Source organism: Toxotes jaculatrix, chromosome 15, assembly GCF_017976425.1.
Source record: "Toxotes jaculatrix isolate fToxJac2 chromosome 15, fToxJac2.pri, whole genome shotgun sequence".
Taxonomy (NCBI): Eukaryota; Metazoa; Chordata; class Actinopteri; family Toxotidae; genus Toxotes; species Toxotes jaculatrix.
Genome location: NC_054408.1, coordinates 21907712 through 21922806, shown reverse-complemented (window position 1 = coordinate 21922806; position 15095 = coordinate 21907712). Strand labels below are relative to the sequence as shown.

General features: G+C 39.4%; 1 protein-coding gene across 9 annotated transcripts in view; it reads left to right on the top strand.

Moving 5' to 3' along the window:
• The window catches only part of tns1b (tensin 1b), a 154513-nt gene that overhangs the window by 50023 nt on the left and 89395 nt on the right, over nt 1-15095 (top strand). For all 9 annotated transcript variants that reach the window (XM_041058054.1, XM_041058045.1, XM_041058051.1 and 6 more), the window contains exon 3: nt 8549-8586. In XM_041058054.1, the coding sequence (XP_040913988.1) occupies nt 8549-8586 (38 nt within the window). The remainder of the gene's footprint in view (nt 1-8548; nt 8587-15095) is intronic.

Genomic DNA, 15095 nt, shown 5'->3' with positions numbered 1-15095 from the left:
AAGACTGCAGTTTTCCAGTCAAAAAAAAAAAACATTGCTGTGCTCTGCGGTAGGGTATTTTAAGAGGAAAGGCCCTGAGGGCAGGAACTGGCTTTTCTATTCATTCACTGTAGTGCAGTTCAGGTTAAACGAATGGTTTGTGTTTAGTGGCAGGTCAATAAAGGGCTGTTGCATCCTTAAAAGGTAAAACTCAGAATTTGGTCAAAGAGACTTTATCCTTAGATTTTTGTTTGTAATTGTGTGACCTAAATTTGTCCCCCTAATGAGACACCCATGCATTCAGCTATTGTACAGTGGTAAACAAAACCATTCTAGCTTGAAGAAAACATTAGAAAGACCTTTAAACAAACCTAGAACGATTGTGTGAACTGTTTTTATGTGCGGTGCTCTGCGGTGACTGGTGCGTCCTTGGTCTGGAGGAGACCACACCACTGTCCCACAGGGATCCAGTGTAAACACAGACCTTCAAAGACTGGCTGGAGAAACATTACAATAGCAGGTGTGTATGTGAGTAAGGGAGAGTAAAGGTTATCATAGCTCTGTTCTTGACTGCTGAGCTCATACAGCTGGTATGCAGCACATGCCAGGCTGCTTATAGAGCTTCAGAGTCCTGCACTAATGTTAAAGAGACATTTTTAGCTTGTGAAAACATGTGTTACTATTTGATATCAAAATAGTTTGATTGCTTATAACACTTACATCAGTGCGTGTAGTCAACAGCCAAGTTCATAACACACACACAAATGCCCACACAGCAAGTACACATACACAGAGCAATAGCAATTAGCTTAATCACCATTACTGTATTGTCTCCCTATGTGCCATTCCTTGCGTTGGCAGAAGTCATTAGCCTATTAAATGGAGCAGATGGATAAAGATGACCGTTGGGGTTTCTGTTAGTGATGGGTAGGGACTGTCTCCCAGTCTAATGTTATTATCTTAATTGACTGAAATAACTGGACAATGACTTTCCATGAGCAGGACAGGGGGGACGCAGACTTTTTATGCTGTCAGAGTGAAATGAAGAGATTCAATATTCAGTTGAACGTTTACTCTCTTATCTGTTCTTTACTTTACCTGCAAACACCTGTTCCACAAAAGTGTTCACACTGCTCACTGGCAATTGAAATTAAGCCATAATGTGAACGAACTGTGATTTATAGTAAAACTGAAACTTAGTTAAGAGTTGACAACAAATGTAAGAGCACAATTCCCACAATGGCAGCCCCACAGCAGTTATTGCAGTTAGAGAGCCACTTGTTGGATGAGTGGAAATATTACAGCTGAACAGCAGTTGAACCTCAAAAAGACTAGTTCTATTCAAATGTACTGAATTTGTTGTTCAGCTCTACATTCTTCAGAGCAGGTTAAAGCTTCTGCTTCTGTACTTGTTCATCCACATCCATATTATTTTAGAGAAATGACACTTGGTATAATAGTTTACATGGTGATTGCCATGTAGCTAATCAAGAAAATGTATATTTATGTAAATCTTTAAAATCTCACCTGGATTAAAACCAATTATAAAACATAGAATAGTATATATAAATTTGGTATTTGTAATTATTTAATTGCAACAGAATCCATGATAATAGTAATATTAGGATTCATTGCAAATGAATTATGTGATCTACCCTATGATTCAACAACAATACACATATTCACGTCATTGCTGAATATGTTTTCATATACTAACTTTTCAGCTCTGTGTTTTTTTGAAGTTCATTCTTGACTTTGGGTAAAAGATTGATGAAGGTCCATTTTGGAGCCTTTGATTGTATCATTCATTTAGTTCCTGTTCAGGAGCTTTTGATCACATTCAGGATTTTCATCAGCAGATGAAGATTAAAACACATTATTATTATTCATTATATAGTTGTTCATATTCTGTAAGTAGATTTGAACATCTACAACTCATCAAAACCCAAGTGCCACCCATCTCATGTACCCTATGTGTAGTTTCACTCACAACCACCAGGTGGCATCAGAGTCCCATGTTTCCAATGAATATTTCTGTCCTTCTGTACACACTACATTTGTTACCGACATCCAGAATAAATTCCCTGATATTTTAGCACAAACTTCAATCCTGAACTTGTGCACACTGTTTAATCCACCTTTTTCATGCTTCTTGTTATATTTACATGATAACTTTCTGTGTTTTTGGTAGCTACTGATTGCATCGGGGGAAACAGCTGTTTCAGCCAAACAAAGCTTGACTAATACTCACAGCGACATAAAAACACACACAAAGGTAAACAAACAGAAGTTGTGTTTTGTCAGGATGAAGCAAACAGATGACACAGATCTGAGTACACACATGATTCCATGGGAACTCAGGATTTATCCTCCTGCACCGTTTTCGGGAATCTCCCATGTTAAGAAAGCCTTCGCAGCTGGGTGAAGGTGGGGCTTTACCCACAGAAACCCAGCACTGGCAGGGATTTCAGCTGGGGAAAATGTGTGGGCTGAATGATGACACCCCTGTATGAGTCAGATGATGGATACTGATGGCCGAGTGTCAATTATAACTAACATTAATACCTCACAGAAACTACAGAGAGATCACAGGGAGACACGTACGGGTGTCAGAGCGAATGTGTAGGCACATGAAACATAAAACGTTTTTTCAGCTGTTTAGAAGAGAGGTTTAGTCATGAAAGGTAATCAGCTGTTTATGGCCGCTTCACTGCAAGAGCTGAGCGTGGCTGACACTTCCAGAGGGTATATTTCGTGACCTGAAAGCTAACTTGGTGCCATACCTTCACAACACAAGTTAACCATCCACCCACTTCTGTGGTTAGTTCTATGGTGTTAATAGACCTGCAAAGATATAGATGTGTTTTGTCCACTTGCCACTGTTGGTTCATGCATGAAAAAAAATCCTCACTTTTATCAGACCAGTAATAAACTGACAGGTGGCTGGTGTTGGATCCTAACTTTTAGTGCACGGTGTGTGATCTGTTAAGGCTGGGGTGTGATTGTAATGGACAAAGTTGCACCACAGCATGTGAGGGTTTTCAGCCATTGTGCACAGATGTTTTCAGGTAGGTACGAAAAATTCACAGAAACCCTCTAATTCAAACTCAGACACTGGCTTGTGGAGACATGAACAGTTGGGCTGTTTACAACCTGTATATGGAGCTTACAGGATAAGACAGCCGGTATTTCATATTTTTCTTATTGTCAACAAAGCTCATGAAAAGACCAAAATCAACTATGCGTTAATCCACGTCTCAGTACTTCTGATGTGCCTGCCCCCTCTCTGGCACTCAGCCTGAAGCCCATTGGTTCCTACTCAAAACGTGAATCTTTAACAACAGGTCACAAATATAAAATTTCATCCTTAAAAAGACTAAACAGTTTACTAAAATAGCTGGGCACTGTAGTTTCTAGGGGGCATTACTCCAGTAATTGGAAACTGTGCATTTATTGAGGACTATTTCCAGCTGCAGATTAGTTCACATCTGGTGTGCTGCTGAGTGTTTACAGCAGCAGGACGGTGTATGTGGGCTTGCCTCAAAAAATAAAAAAACAAAACAAAACTACAGTGCCATTGATCATCATAACAAAAGAGCGTGTCGCCCAGTGCAACAGTGCGGCTCAGTGATGTGTTTAGAATCATATTTGAACAACAACAGAGCTCAATGGCCCAGAAGAATAAGGTATATCAGGCACAGAGACAACACTTTTGACACTTCATGGGATTTGTTGACAATAAGAAAAATATAGAATATGAAATATCATAAACCCTGTCTTATCAATATTCAGACATTATGTACTGTAAGAAAAAAACAAAAAAGTCATTTGTTCAGAGAGTTAGAATGTGTCGTGTATGATGTACCGTTTATGTTAGTACACTTTATGTGCACGTGTTGGTGCTCACGTGTTTGTGACTGTGCATTTGAGGTAGAGGAGAGAGAGAGACCGGGATAGAGAGAGAGAGAGAGTGGGGAGGGGGGAAGAGGAAATTCTCCAGCCCTGCCCTCTGATTGTGTTCAGTACTGAAAGGGGGTTCAGCCCAGCCCTGTGGGAGTATACACTCATTCCAAGGGACCTCGGGAAGGAAATTGCCCAGCGTCAGTCACCCCCCCCCCCCCCCCCCCAACCTCTATCATTTTTTCCCCTCCGATGTTGTATAGCATACCACAGACTCAGAGTCAGATAGCAACTAGTGTTCCACACTCCTCATCATCTCCTCATTCTGACCAACTCCCATCCCTGCTCTCCTTTCATTTTCTTTATGATTGATGTCAGCAGTTGTTGCACCCCCACTCTGTTATTCATCCTTCCCATAGATGTTTTTTTTCCTCCAATATCTTCTCTTCTTTTCTGGCATCTTCTCTTTACTCAACCCCCCCCTAAACACCCGTCCACCCCCTCTTTTCTTCTTTCACTCCACCAGGAACATTTCTGTTTATTCTCCAACGCTCCAACTTCCTAACAAGGTAAAGCCTAACCCGAGCTCTTTGGGCTCGCCGCTTTCACACCCAATATGGAAGTCCTGCTTCTTCCCATGTGGCTCAGGAGTGGTGTTTACTGGGGACTCACGTGCTGGAAACGGCGCTGGACATCGTCCTGATGGACAGGCACATGGCTTTAATGCTTATCAAGCAAACAGCCATGTTTGTTTGAATATCATGTCCATGAGAGCATTCCCTGAGGCTTATGTCACATCTAGTATGTACGAGTACTCTGTGCAGGCCTCAGTGTACGTTCAATTTTCCAATGGTGGAAGAAGTATACAGATGTTTTACTTAAAACTAGTAAAAGAAGTCATACCACAGTGTAAAATTACTGTGGTATATATTTGGATCACTCAGGTAAAATTATGTAAACATTATCAAGAAAAATGCACTTAAAGTATCAAAAGTTATGAAGTTACTCACCATGCATGAGTGGACCCTGACTACATTATATGATTATATACTGTATTACCAATTTGGTACTGCTGATGCATTTAAATATAAGCAGCATTTAAATGTTCTAGCTGCTTAAGGTGGAGCAAATGTTAAGCACTTATTATGTTTTTTGGTATTTCAATCAACCACAGCGCACCTTTTGTTTTTATAAAGGTTTCACATAATTTGTATGTAAAAGCTTAACCCACCCATGGTCCCCCCACACAGCTGCTTTTGCTTTATTTGACATCTCACTCATCCTTCTGTTGATTGACTGGGGGGGAGGGGGGATGTACCCAGTTATCGTTCTCAGTGCATACAATTTGCCAAAATCACATATTTCCTAACTTCCTAACACCTGGCTACTTTTGTGCAGCAGTAACTAGCAGGTATAGCCCCTGTATAAATGTAATGGAGTAGAAACTACAATATTTTTTTAAAAATGTAGTACAATAGATGTATAAACATAACTGTAAATTCTCAAAGTACAAGTGCTTCAAAGCTGTACTAAAGTAAATAGACTTTATTTCTTGTCACAACTTCTATTCTTGTGTTCTATAGTATAAAAAAACATCAATGTTGTGGAAAATACTCCCTTGTATAGGTCAAAGACAGTTGTCTTTGGTCTTATCTTTGGTCCAGTGATCATTTTTACATTTTTAGTCTGTCTCACACTTTTGATACTCTGTAATTGTATTCAAGGATTTTCATTCTGCCAATCAAAGAAATTGAAAGACATGTTTATTCATAAAGAAAGAAATAAAATGAAAGTTAACTTGCCACTCCCAAACTTATTGTGTTCCATCGTTTTTGTGTTACAGTTCGGTTTGACCATGGGAACACTTTTTGGAAGACATGGAAATGTGTATCTCGGTAGGATTTGACAGTGCCACCCACATGTGAAGGCCTCTAATTAAGAAGTCATACTGACTTTCAAATGTTACCCCTCAAGTGCAAATATAGTCCTGCGTGTGCTTAAATAGAAACTAAATGCACCATGATGTAATTACACATTTGGCTCAAGAAACAAAGTTTATCACTTTCCACAGTTTTAGCATATATACTCTCCTTTTCTGTCACTTTATTAGTGAACTAGAAGTTAACCCACGTTTCACCTCGTGTACATGTAACCGTATAATATTTTTTTGTATACCCGATGTAAGTTATATTATCAATTAATGTAGAGTTTTACTAGTGACATGTCAATCAAGTAAAACATGGCTGCATGTGGGTTACCTAAATACTAGTCTCCTCCAAATGAATAAATGCTGCTGGTGTCCCTGAAGAAATGAAAAGAAAAATTAATGTTTGCTGGATAAGATTCAAGGTCTTGTGGTTGACAGCTTGACAGTAGCTATTCTTAACACGTGACCTTTGACCCTTAGCCAGGCTATTTAAGGTTTTTAAAATCCTATAAAGTTACAATGAATCTAATTAAAAAGAATGAATGGCAACAGGATAGGAGTCTGTAAATAAGTTTTTATAATGATTCAGCTAGTATAATAAACTTATCAGTCCAGTCAGTGTGATGTCTAAGAGCCTCTTGCCTTTAATCAATAATAAGGTTAACATATTGCATTTTAACAACTGGTTGTAAACATTTTTATTTGTGGATTTGTCATGTTAGCACTGTTGGTAGCTGGTGCACCTCACCTATGTCTGAGCTGTGATCCATGTTGTCCTTTTTTTTGAAATATATTGCACAAAGTAGTCAGTCAAAGTGAACCAAAACATAAGAGTCAGAGTCTGCTTTTTAAATTACGTTCAAATATTTATTCAGATTTCACCACAGTGAAAACAATTAGACGATAAAAGTGAATTGTTTGTCTTCAAATAGAAGTGAAGTGAGTTTTCACCAAGCATCACTTGACATCTGGACCATTTGTGTTTATTTACCCCAAACAGCCATTGTACAGACTGTACAGATGTTAGCAGTGAGCTAGCAAGCGAAGGACCCTCTGACTGTGAGTGTGGGAGCCTGCTTGTGACTGAACTCAGATTTCACCAGAACGTCCAGTTCTTTCTATTATGTCCCTCCAGTCTCTCTCCTTTTTCTTCTTGTCTCTGTATGTTTATTAAGCAGATTCATAAAAGCTGCGGGATGAGCATGATACCTTTTTTGCTAAAGATAAAACATTTTCAACTTGGATGCATTTTCAACTTGTGTAAGGCCACGCCGCCTCGGGCAAATTTGCATCTAATTATGTCTTTCCATTGATTTCATATGTAACTGTGCTGCCTCTAAAACTAGCTTTGTGTTCTGTCTGATCCCATAGTTAGACTCAATAGTTACCCTTGTGCTATAATAATAATAATCTTTAATAATAATACACACAGATCACATGGTTTTAAGAACAAAGGGATTTATTAGGGATCCTGTTAATATACTGTGAGATTTAGAGACATACTGTACATCAGAGAGGGCAAAGCGTTTAAGAGTCGCACTGTATATCTGAGCAAAAAAAGATTACAGAGATTACTGGGTTTCTAAAACGCTCGACTGACAACACACATATACGTGATCTCCACTCTCACACAATGTGAGGACTGGCCATCTCCCAGCCTCATATCAGTGACTTAGCATCTAATCACAATGGATATTACACTCGCTTTGAAAAATGTGACTCAAGACAGGAAGAATAACTCATTACATAAAGTGTAACGTGTTCCAGTAAAAGCATACGGGCTTCTCTTTATTTGGAAAGCCTATGCCTCGACACACTGAGCTGTGTTTTCATTCTTCGTCCTGTGAGGGGATCTGACAATTTACGAGCCACAGTCCAGGTGCTCTCCCCTATTGACCCTTATTTGTAGACCCAGTGGGAGTCTGCAGAGAGGGCTTGAGGGGAGAGGGGAAGGTGCAAAAACATTTGTTGAAATTCTATTAGGTAAACAACTTTTTTAAACTTATTTGACTAGATTTTCTATATCTTTATGAACTTAATTCTAACCTGCGCGTAACACCGCCTCCTTCTAATGAATGGAAACTTTAGGCTGTTGTGTTTTTAGCCAAGCTGGCATCAGTGTCAGTCCATAGCAAAACGAATATTGAATGAAATGCCTTACACTTTTGTGCATTTGTGTTCTCCAGTTGATGAAGGGTAATAACTGTGGTGATCCCTTGACTTTTCATGCAGCACCATCATCAGATCCTGATTCCACTTTGTCCAGTGTAATGACCCAATACCTGCTAAACTAAGGCCACTCCCTTAAAATGGCAAATGTTTGTATGCCAATATAATAAACTAAGATGGTAAACATGGTGAACTTGATATGGTAGAGTTGATTTTTGTCTATTATGTTATATGTATATGTTTGATATAAAGCTACTTGCATGTCATCTCTTACTGTGTTCACAAGTATTTCAGAATAATGAATTAAGCTTCTGACAACGAGCCAGTGTCCTGAGAGTGCAAAGATAACACTGGACAGCATTAGCCTGCTAACAGCAGATGATATTTGACTTTGACCACAGAGCAAACACTCGGTGGAATTTGAATGAACCTCATGCTTTTTCATACCTCCTTGACAACTACTCAATGTCATGATTCAAACTTCACCACACTGTTTGGATTTCTCCTCAGTGTTTACTGTAAAAGTTGAACTGTAAAGTTAATTTTATTCTTTTCCTTTTCTGTTTTCTCTAGTGTGCCGAATAGCTTGCCACAAGAAATGTGAAGTCAAGGTAAGAGTTGTAATATTTTTAAAAAATGTTTTAGTTAAAAAAAAGTTGTTTTTTTTCTTTTTTTTCAATCTTTAGATTCTTATTTCCACGTGTAAAAAGTATGTGAGAAAGGCTCCTAAACAATCCACGTGAGGTTATTGGGAGGAAATATTATGTTTTGGGTGGAGTCAGCTACTCCTCAGGAAGTGTGTGTGTGTGTGTGTGTATACATGCAGATGTTGGGGTAGGTGGAGTTCTGGGAGTTTATGTTCTGCAAAAAATCTTAAGAATGTCTAAACAAGTGCTCTTTGTACCAGAATGTGTTTAGATTGGATGAACTCTTGTTTCTTGGAGATTGCCCTGCGTCTAGAAATAAAAGACCTCTGGATGGAGCCGTCGCTTGATTCATCTTGTTTTGGAAAGTCAAAGAGCACGTAGAAGAACATGGGAGGGAAAACAGTGGAGCGGAGCTGAAGTTCCTGCAGGGTTTTTAGAGAGGGAAAGTTGTGTGTTTTGTGTGTATGTACAACTGCCATGTGGGGTTTACCATTGGATTTACATGACTATGTGAACACACACATACATATGCACACATATATATGTAGGCTATATATATACACACCCTTCATCTGGTATCCATTATTGAAATGGGTGCTTCTTGCCAGCTTTGCCCACTCCCTCTTTTACTCACAGGAAATGCCAGGGGTGCAGGGCAGACAGGCCACGCTAAATACGAGGTGTGCGCTCTGGCTAGCCATGTAGGACAGGCCTCCAGTGGAACGTTATCACACAAAACGGCTGAGACGATAAGCCCAACCCGTGACTCCTTGCTCATTTTGTCCTTGCAGTATAACTATAACCACTGAATGTGCCAACAGATTTTGAAGATTTATGACAGCAAACTATTTTTCCACTGTCAGTGTTTTCCCAGGTGTTGATATTTCGATCTGAGGATTTTTTTCCCTCCTCTTCAGTACAGTGGAAGTGAATGGCATTTTATTTATGCTGCACACAGCCTAAAAAAAATATGTTTCCAAGATTCATGTTTACAAGCAAATAAAAGATAGGTTTGAGATAAGAATACAAAAATGTTCATGGTCTTGCATGACGCCACTTGTTTCTCATTTAACCTTTATCAAGTTAACATCCTAACAGTGAGAAAAATATAGCAGCTAAAGATCTAGCTCTCTGAATGAGCTAGCTTCACAAAAAGCCATCATGAAAATATTCAACTACTGAAATCCTATTGATGCTGACACTAAAATTTACTGACGTCTAATAATTTGTAGTAAATTTAGAGATTATTAGTGAATCGTGTTGCCTTTAAATCTTCTGTGATTTGCCAAGCACAATTTGGTACTTGTGGGTGAATGTTTCAATCAGTGCAGAGGTTGTGGGTGATTTATTTTTTCCTGTGGTCCTCCAATATGACTGAATGAGTAAGGTCGTTGGTGTTAAACATGAAACCAAAATAGGGTGTAAAATTTCTTTGTCCTGTTTTCACATCCACCCACTCAAATTTTGTGTTGCTGTGTTGAATAACAAAGTGAAAATAACAAAGCGCTACTTGCCTGCTGATAACATTTGAATTTCAGGAAGCCAGAAGTCAAATCTGTGAGAGAAGACGTTAAAGGAGTCTAGAACATAGTTAGTGCCTTTATATACAGAAGTGAAATTTTCCATCTCCAAAAATCACAGCAGCATTTCCTTCCCTAAACATTTCAACCGAAAATGTCATCACTTTGGCAGGAAGCAATTTGCAAACAAGCCAGAGATGAAAAACAAGGGAGTGACCGCGACGGGGTCAAGCATGATCACTGCTGGCAGTCAGTCAGGCCTGCAAGACCAACAGCTACATTTTTAAATACATGATTCATCTTAAAAAGCTCTTTTCTATGGACTCAGTCATACAGTATACAGTAGGATCTCCTGTTAGGAATCTAAACGCTTAATAAAAACTTTAAGCTGGGACAGTTCTCCCAGGTACACAATACTGTTGTAAATCTCTGTCTGTGGATAAGACCAACCTGTGGCCCATATTTAACCTGGCCACTGCAAACAAATGGTCAGACCTACGTGTGAACACATGTGTCCTCAAGTCTTAGGTGTGTTTACTCACAGCTGGATGCGAAAAATGCTTTAAATCTTGTCAGTAAAATTTCACTTCTGTGTGATGACAGGAAGGAGCCAAAAATTTCACAGTACATTTTTCCAAATCCTTGTACATTTGCGCTGCATATACAGCACCTTTCCATTCTGACTCTGTCACATCTCCTTCCTTTGCTCAAACGCCCTTCTGAAAAAGAAAGAGGCAGGATTTCTGGGATTTCCCACTGTACTGCTGTGAAAGCATTAAGGAAAGGTAAAACCTCAGACTACTTAAGAGCTTATAGTCTGCTCACGCTAATTTCAGTCTTTACACCTACTTATTTTACACCTACCATTCAAAATTGCAACATCAGTATATTTGGTTAAAGTTCCCTATACTTTTTTTTGGTATAGTCACTGAGGTGACCCTACACTCTAATCTTTCACAAATCAACAGAAAGCTTTTCCTACTTTGTACTTGCAATTTCCCTTTGTTCTGGAAAGGAAAGCATTTCCTGTTGAGTCTGACAGACAATAGAAACAACAACAATATAATGAATAATGGCATCTATCAGGAGCACTAACATCTCAGCCTTAATGGATGAAACTGATCTCATTTCCTCACTTTTTTCTGAAAATTCAGTTTTGCACTGTGGACTGTACAGAAGTCAAACCCTTAGTATGGGCTAATCTGAACTGCACTTGAAGTCAAGAACAAACTGGGGTGCAGAGCAGAACCTATTGGATGTCAGCGACCCTTTGTTGCCTGTCAAGTGTGTTTTGAGAAGGAAACTACCATGTTCCACCCACTTAAATAAAGAGGTCTGAGAAGGCAAGGTGGAAGAACATGTACTTACTTTCACTCTATTAGTTTTTCATTCTCTCCAAAATGATGAAGCATTTGTTTTCATTTTTCCCAGCTTCTGTATTCTCAGAATGCATGTTTTGAAAGTCTGCAGAAAATCATGTTTCTTTGTGCTGGCTGGCTTCCGCTGTTTTTTTTTTTTTTTGTTGTTGTTGTTATTTCAGATTTGTTGTTTGTGACCCCTTTAGTTCCTGTCACTACTGAACACAACATGTTTCGTTTAGAGCTCTGTTTTGTGCAGGTTGCTGATGGATATTCCCTCGTTTAGCTCATCAAGTATGCCAAGAGTAAAGCTGTAAATTGCGCCTTTGCATTGCTGAAACAGTCATTAGCCCCTTTCAAACAGAAATGCTGCAATAAAGCCGTTAGGAAGAACCCTCATTCTTCTGGCTTTGCTTTTTTACACTGAGCCAAACAAAGCTGATAAATGCTGTCCCTATGTATGATTTCAGATAGCCTGCCAGCGGAATGAGAAGGAATCAGAAGCGTGGCATGTAATACAACAGCGTTGGCGTATCCCTGTTGTGCCAGCTCTCCCGTTTTATACAGACATTGATCCCACCTTGAACAGGCTGTGTAAAAGGGCCTTTGATAACACTGTTTTTACATTGTCTCTGAATGTTTTCATGCTTGACAAATGAGTCCTACAGAAACATTTTAGAGGATAATTACAGTAGATCACTGTAAAAAAATGGGTATTTTTCAGTGGAATTGCATCATTTAGCCTCTTTTCCATCAGTCTAGTCCACCAATCCACACCTTCCATCATTACAATGTTAAAACAACATGTTGCATTGAAAATAAATGTATACATTTACTCCTTTCCAGAAAGTTTCTGGATAAAGTTACATACCACAGAGTTTAAACAATCAGTCATTCTAGCACCGAGTGTATATCAGTGGCTACTGGCTCCCAACATTTTTAACATTTCTGAGAGATCACCTGGAGATATAAAGACCTTGGTGCGGCTGAGAATAAGGCAGACCATCGATCTTGTATTATTTATTGCCTCCAAGTAGTTGACACATCCAAACACCTGTATCCACACATACGAGTTGCGTTTTTGAGAGAGAACATCAGGTTTGCAGCTGACTTTCCCCTCACCAGGTGAACATAGCTTGGATTTATAACTGTGGAAGGTTACAGTAGCTGTCTGCTCTCCACCACCAGCTTCATGTACAAAGCCAGGTAGAGTCAGCCATTAGAAATACCATCCTTCAACTGCAAGACTTTGGCTGAAGCCCAAGTGACAGCAAGTTTACACTCACATAAAGTTCTTGAACAGAAAACGTTTTCCTACCAGCTCAGAGGATTCTGTTCAGTCGTTGACTCTGACCTTTGGGCTCCCCCTTGTGCTGCACCTAAAGGTTTCTTTTCTTTCTTTTTTTTTTTTTAGTCATTTTCTGATTACCTTTTGAATTATTTGGTATTTTTTTGTCCCTAATCTGAGTCTATAACTCTAACCCTAATGTCAGAAAAAAGTGAAAATTGTACAGCCTTGCAGAAATGCTATGATGGTTGTAAGCCCTTACTGTTTTCGCTTGATAAATTACTTTAAAAGTGAATTTATCATCAAAATAGTTGTTGATCGTTCTTATGTCGATTGACTAATGGATTACTCACCTAAACATTTCAGCACTAATACAGCCACTTTAAACTTTAGTTAACTTTAGCTTCTGTGACTTCATTTTCAGAGAAAAATGCCCCAGGAAATCTTCTTTTTGTCCTCAGACTCCGTTCTGTCTCATACAGCCTTCTTCTTCAGCAGCAGCTGTAAGGATCATTTGGCACGATTAGCCACATCCTCCGTTCCAATGACTTCCTTTAGATACCACACATTGCTACAGGGCTAATTTATCACACAGACTGGAACTGGAAGCCGTGTCCCTGCTGCAGAGCACCAGCTAAGCTTTTTCATGATCATATAGGTATTATAGCACTGTAGATTGGGCTCTGGTGAGACCAGACATTAGGGATTTCGGATTTTGCTGACAGTGGCAGATTGAGTACCTGCTATCAAGTTGTTGGGCTTGTACTCTTCATAATTTCCTGTTGAATGCTGATGCAACTCTGTATAAGATTAGTTCATTCTCAGTTTATTTCTCAAACCTCTGTTAAACTATTTGAGATGTACTGTTACTTAAACGCTTAACAAAACTTTATGTACTGTCTAGTATGTGTTTCAAAGTATTATTCCACTCCTCAGAAAGGGCTGCAGACATTGTTTGTACTCCTCTGTTAATACAAGTTTTAATGTGTAGTTTTTAGCCATTGTGGGACTTAAATATAACCAGAGAGCAAACTTCCTCCTAAATAATTCACACCAGAGAGTGAGATACACTAGCCATTAGTGAGGGATGCAACACATTGTTCTTCTACTGCAGGCACAGGAGGTGTTACATAACCCCAAGTGAAGTTTCAAAGATGTCGGTGTGGTATTGAAACCCAGTAACAACATTAACAACTTCCTTCCTATTCCATGCGGCCCTGCAGAGTGAGAAATGGGAGTCACAGTAGGAGGGGGGCGTGGGGATTGGACTCCTGTTAAGAAAACATGCAAAAAGTCATGTCAAAGTCATATTACTGGGAAAGACATGACGGGAGCAAGTGAGGGCAAACATGAAATGGATGGGGTGAGGTCATAATCAAAATATTTGCTGGAGTCTTTGTCATAGTTTTTGTATGTGCTGTATTTTCAAGTAAGCAGCTCCTGGTCTGATCATATACTGAGCCAGCCCACAGCTCTGAAGCTAATTGAATTAGCAGTCACAGGACAGAACACATGCTCGCTGCTCTGCCATCGGCTTATGACAGCAAACGTTTGCAGGAACACGAGAGAAATCATATGGCCTCTAATTTGAGGGCTCTTACTGAATCAGAAATTATGTTTCTGTTTTTAGTTTAATCAGGATTTTCAGTTAGTTTCATATCATGAGGTCATGCATACTTCACTAAATATTTGTGGTCTAATACGTCACGGTTAGAGACATGTTGAGCTGATGCAGGTAATGCAGTCCTGAGAGAACACTAAGCCAACTTTAAAGCTGCGGTAATTGCATTTTTGGCCACTTGGGGGCAGCGAAACAGGCTGTAAACACAACATTAACATATTATCACCTCATAAAAGTGTTATGGCTAACATGTCAGAAAACATTTGGCTATTTACACATCCTGTAAATATAGAGCAAAAGTAGCTTTAGAGTCATGTTTCTGACTACCTGGGGTTGATGAGAGCGGTGAGACTGAACCAGAACAGTTGAATTGTGGCCTGTAAAACAAGAACAATAAGCTGGAATATGCTCAAGTGCTCTTGTAGAGCTGAAGGCTACGTGGGCTTCTTAACAGCGACACCTTTCACCCTCCACTGCTGACATAAAAATATTGATCGGTGCGGCTTTAATGTTTACCCTCCTAAACTGCAAAACAGAGTTTCACTGATCAGTGATCTCCATGAAAACAACAAAAAAAAAACAATCGCCTGTCAGCTCTCCTTGTTCCCGTGCATGAGCAAATGGCTTACACAGAGAGACGTGGCTTATGGCCATGTATTTAGTAACTGCATGGTAGCGACATGTGC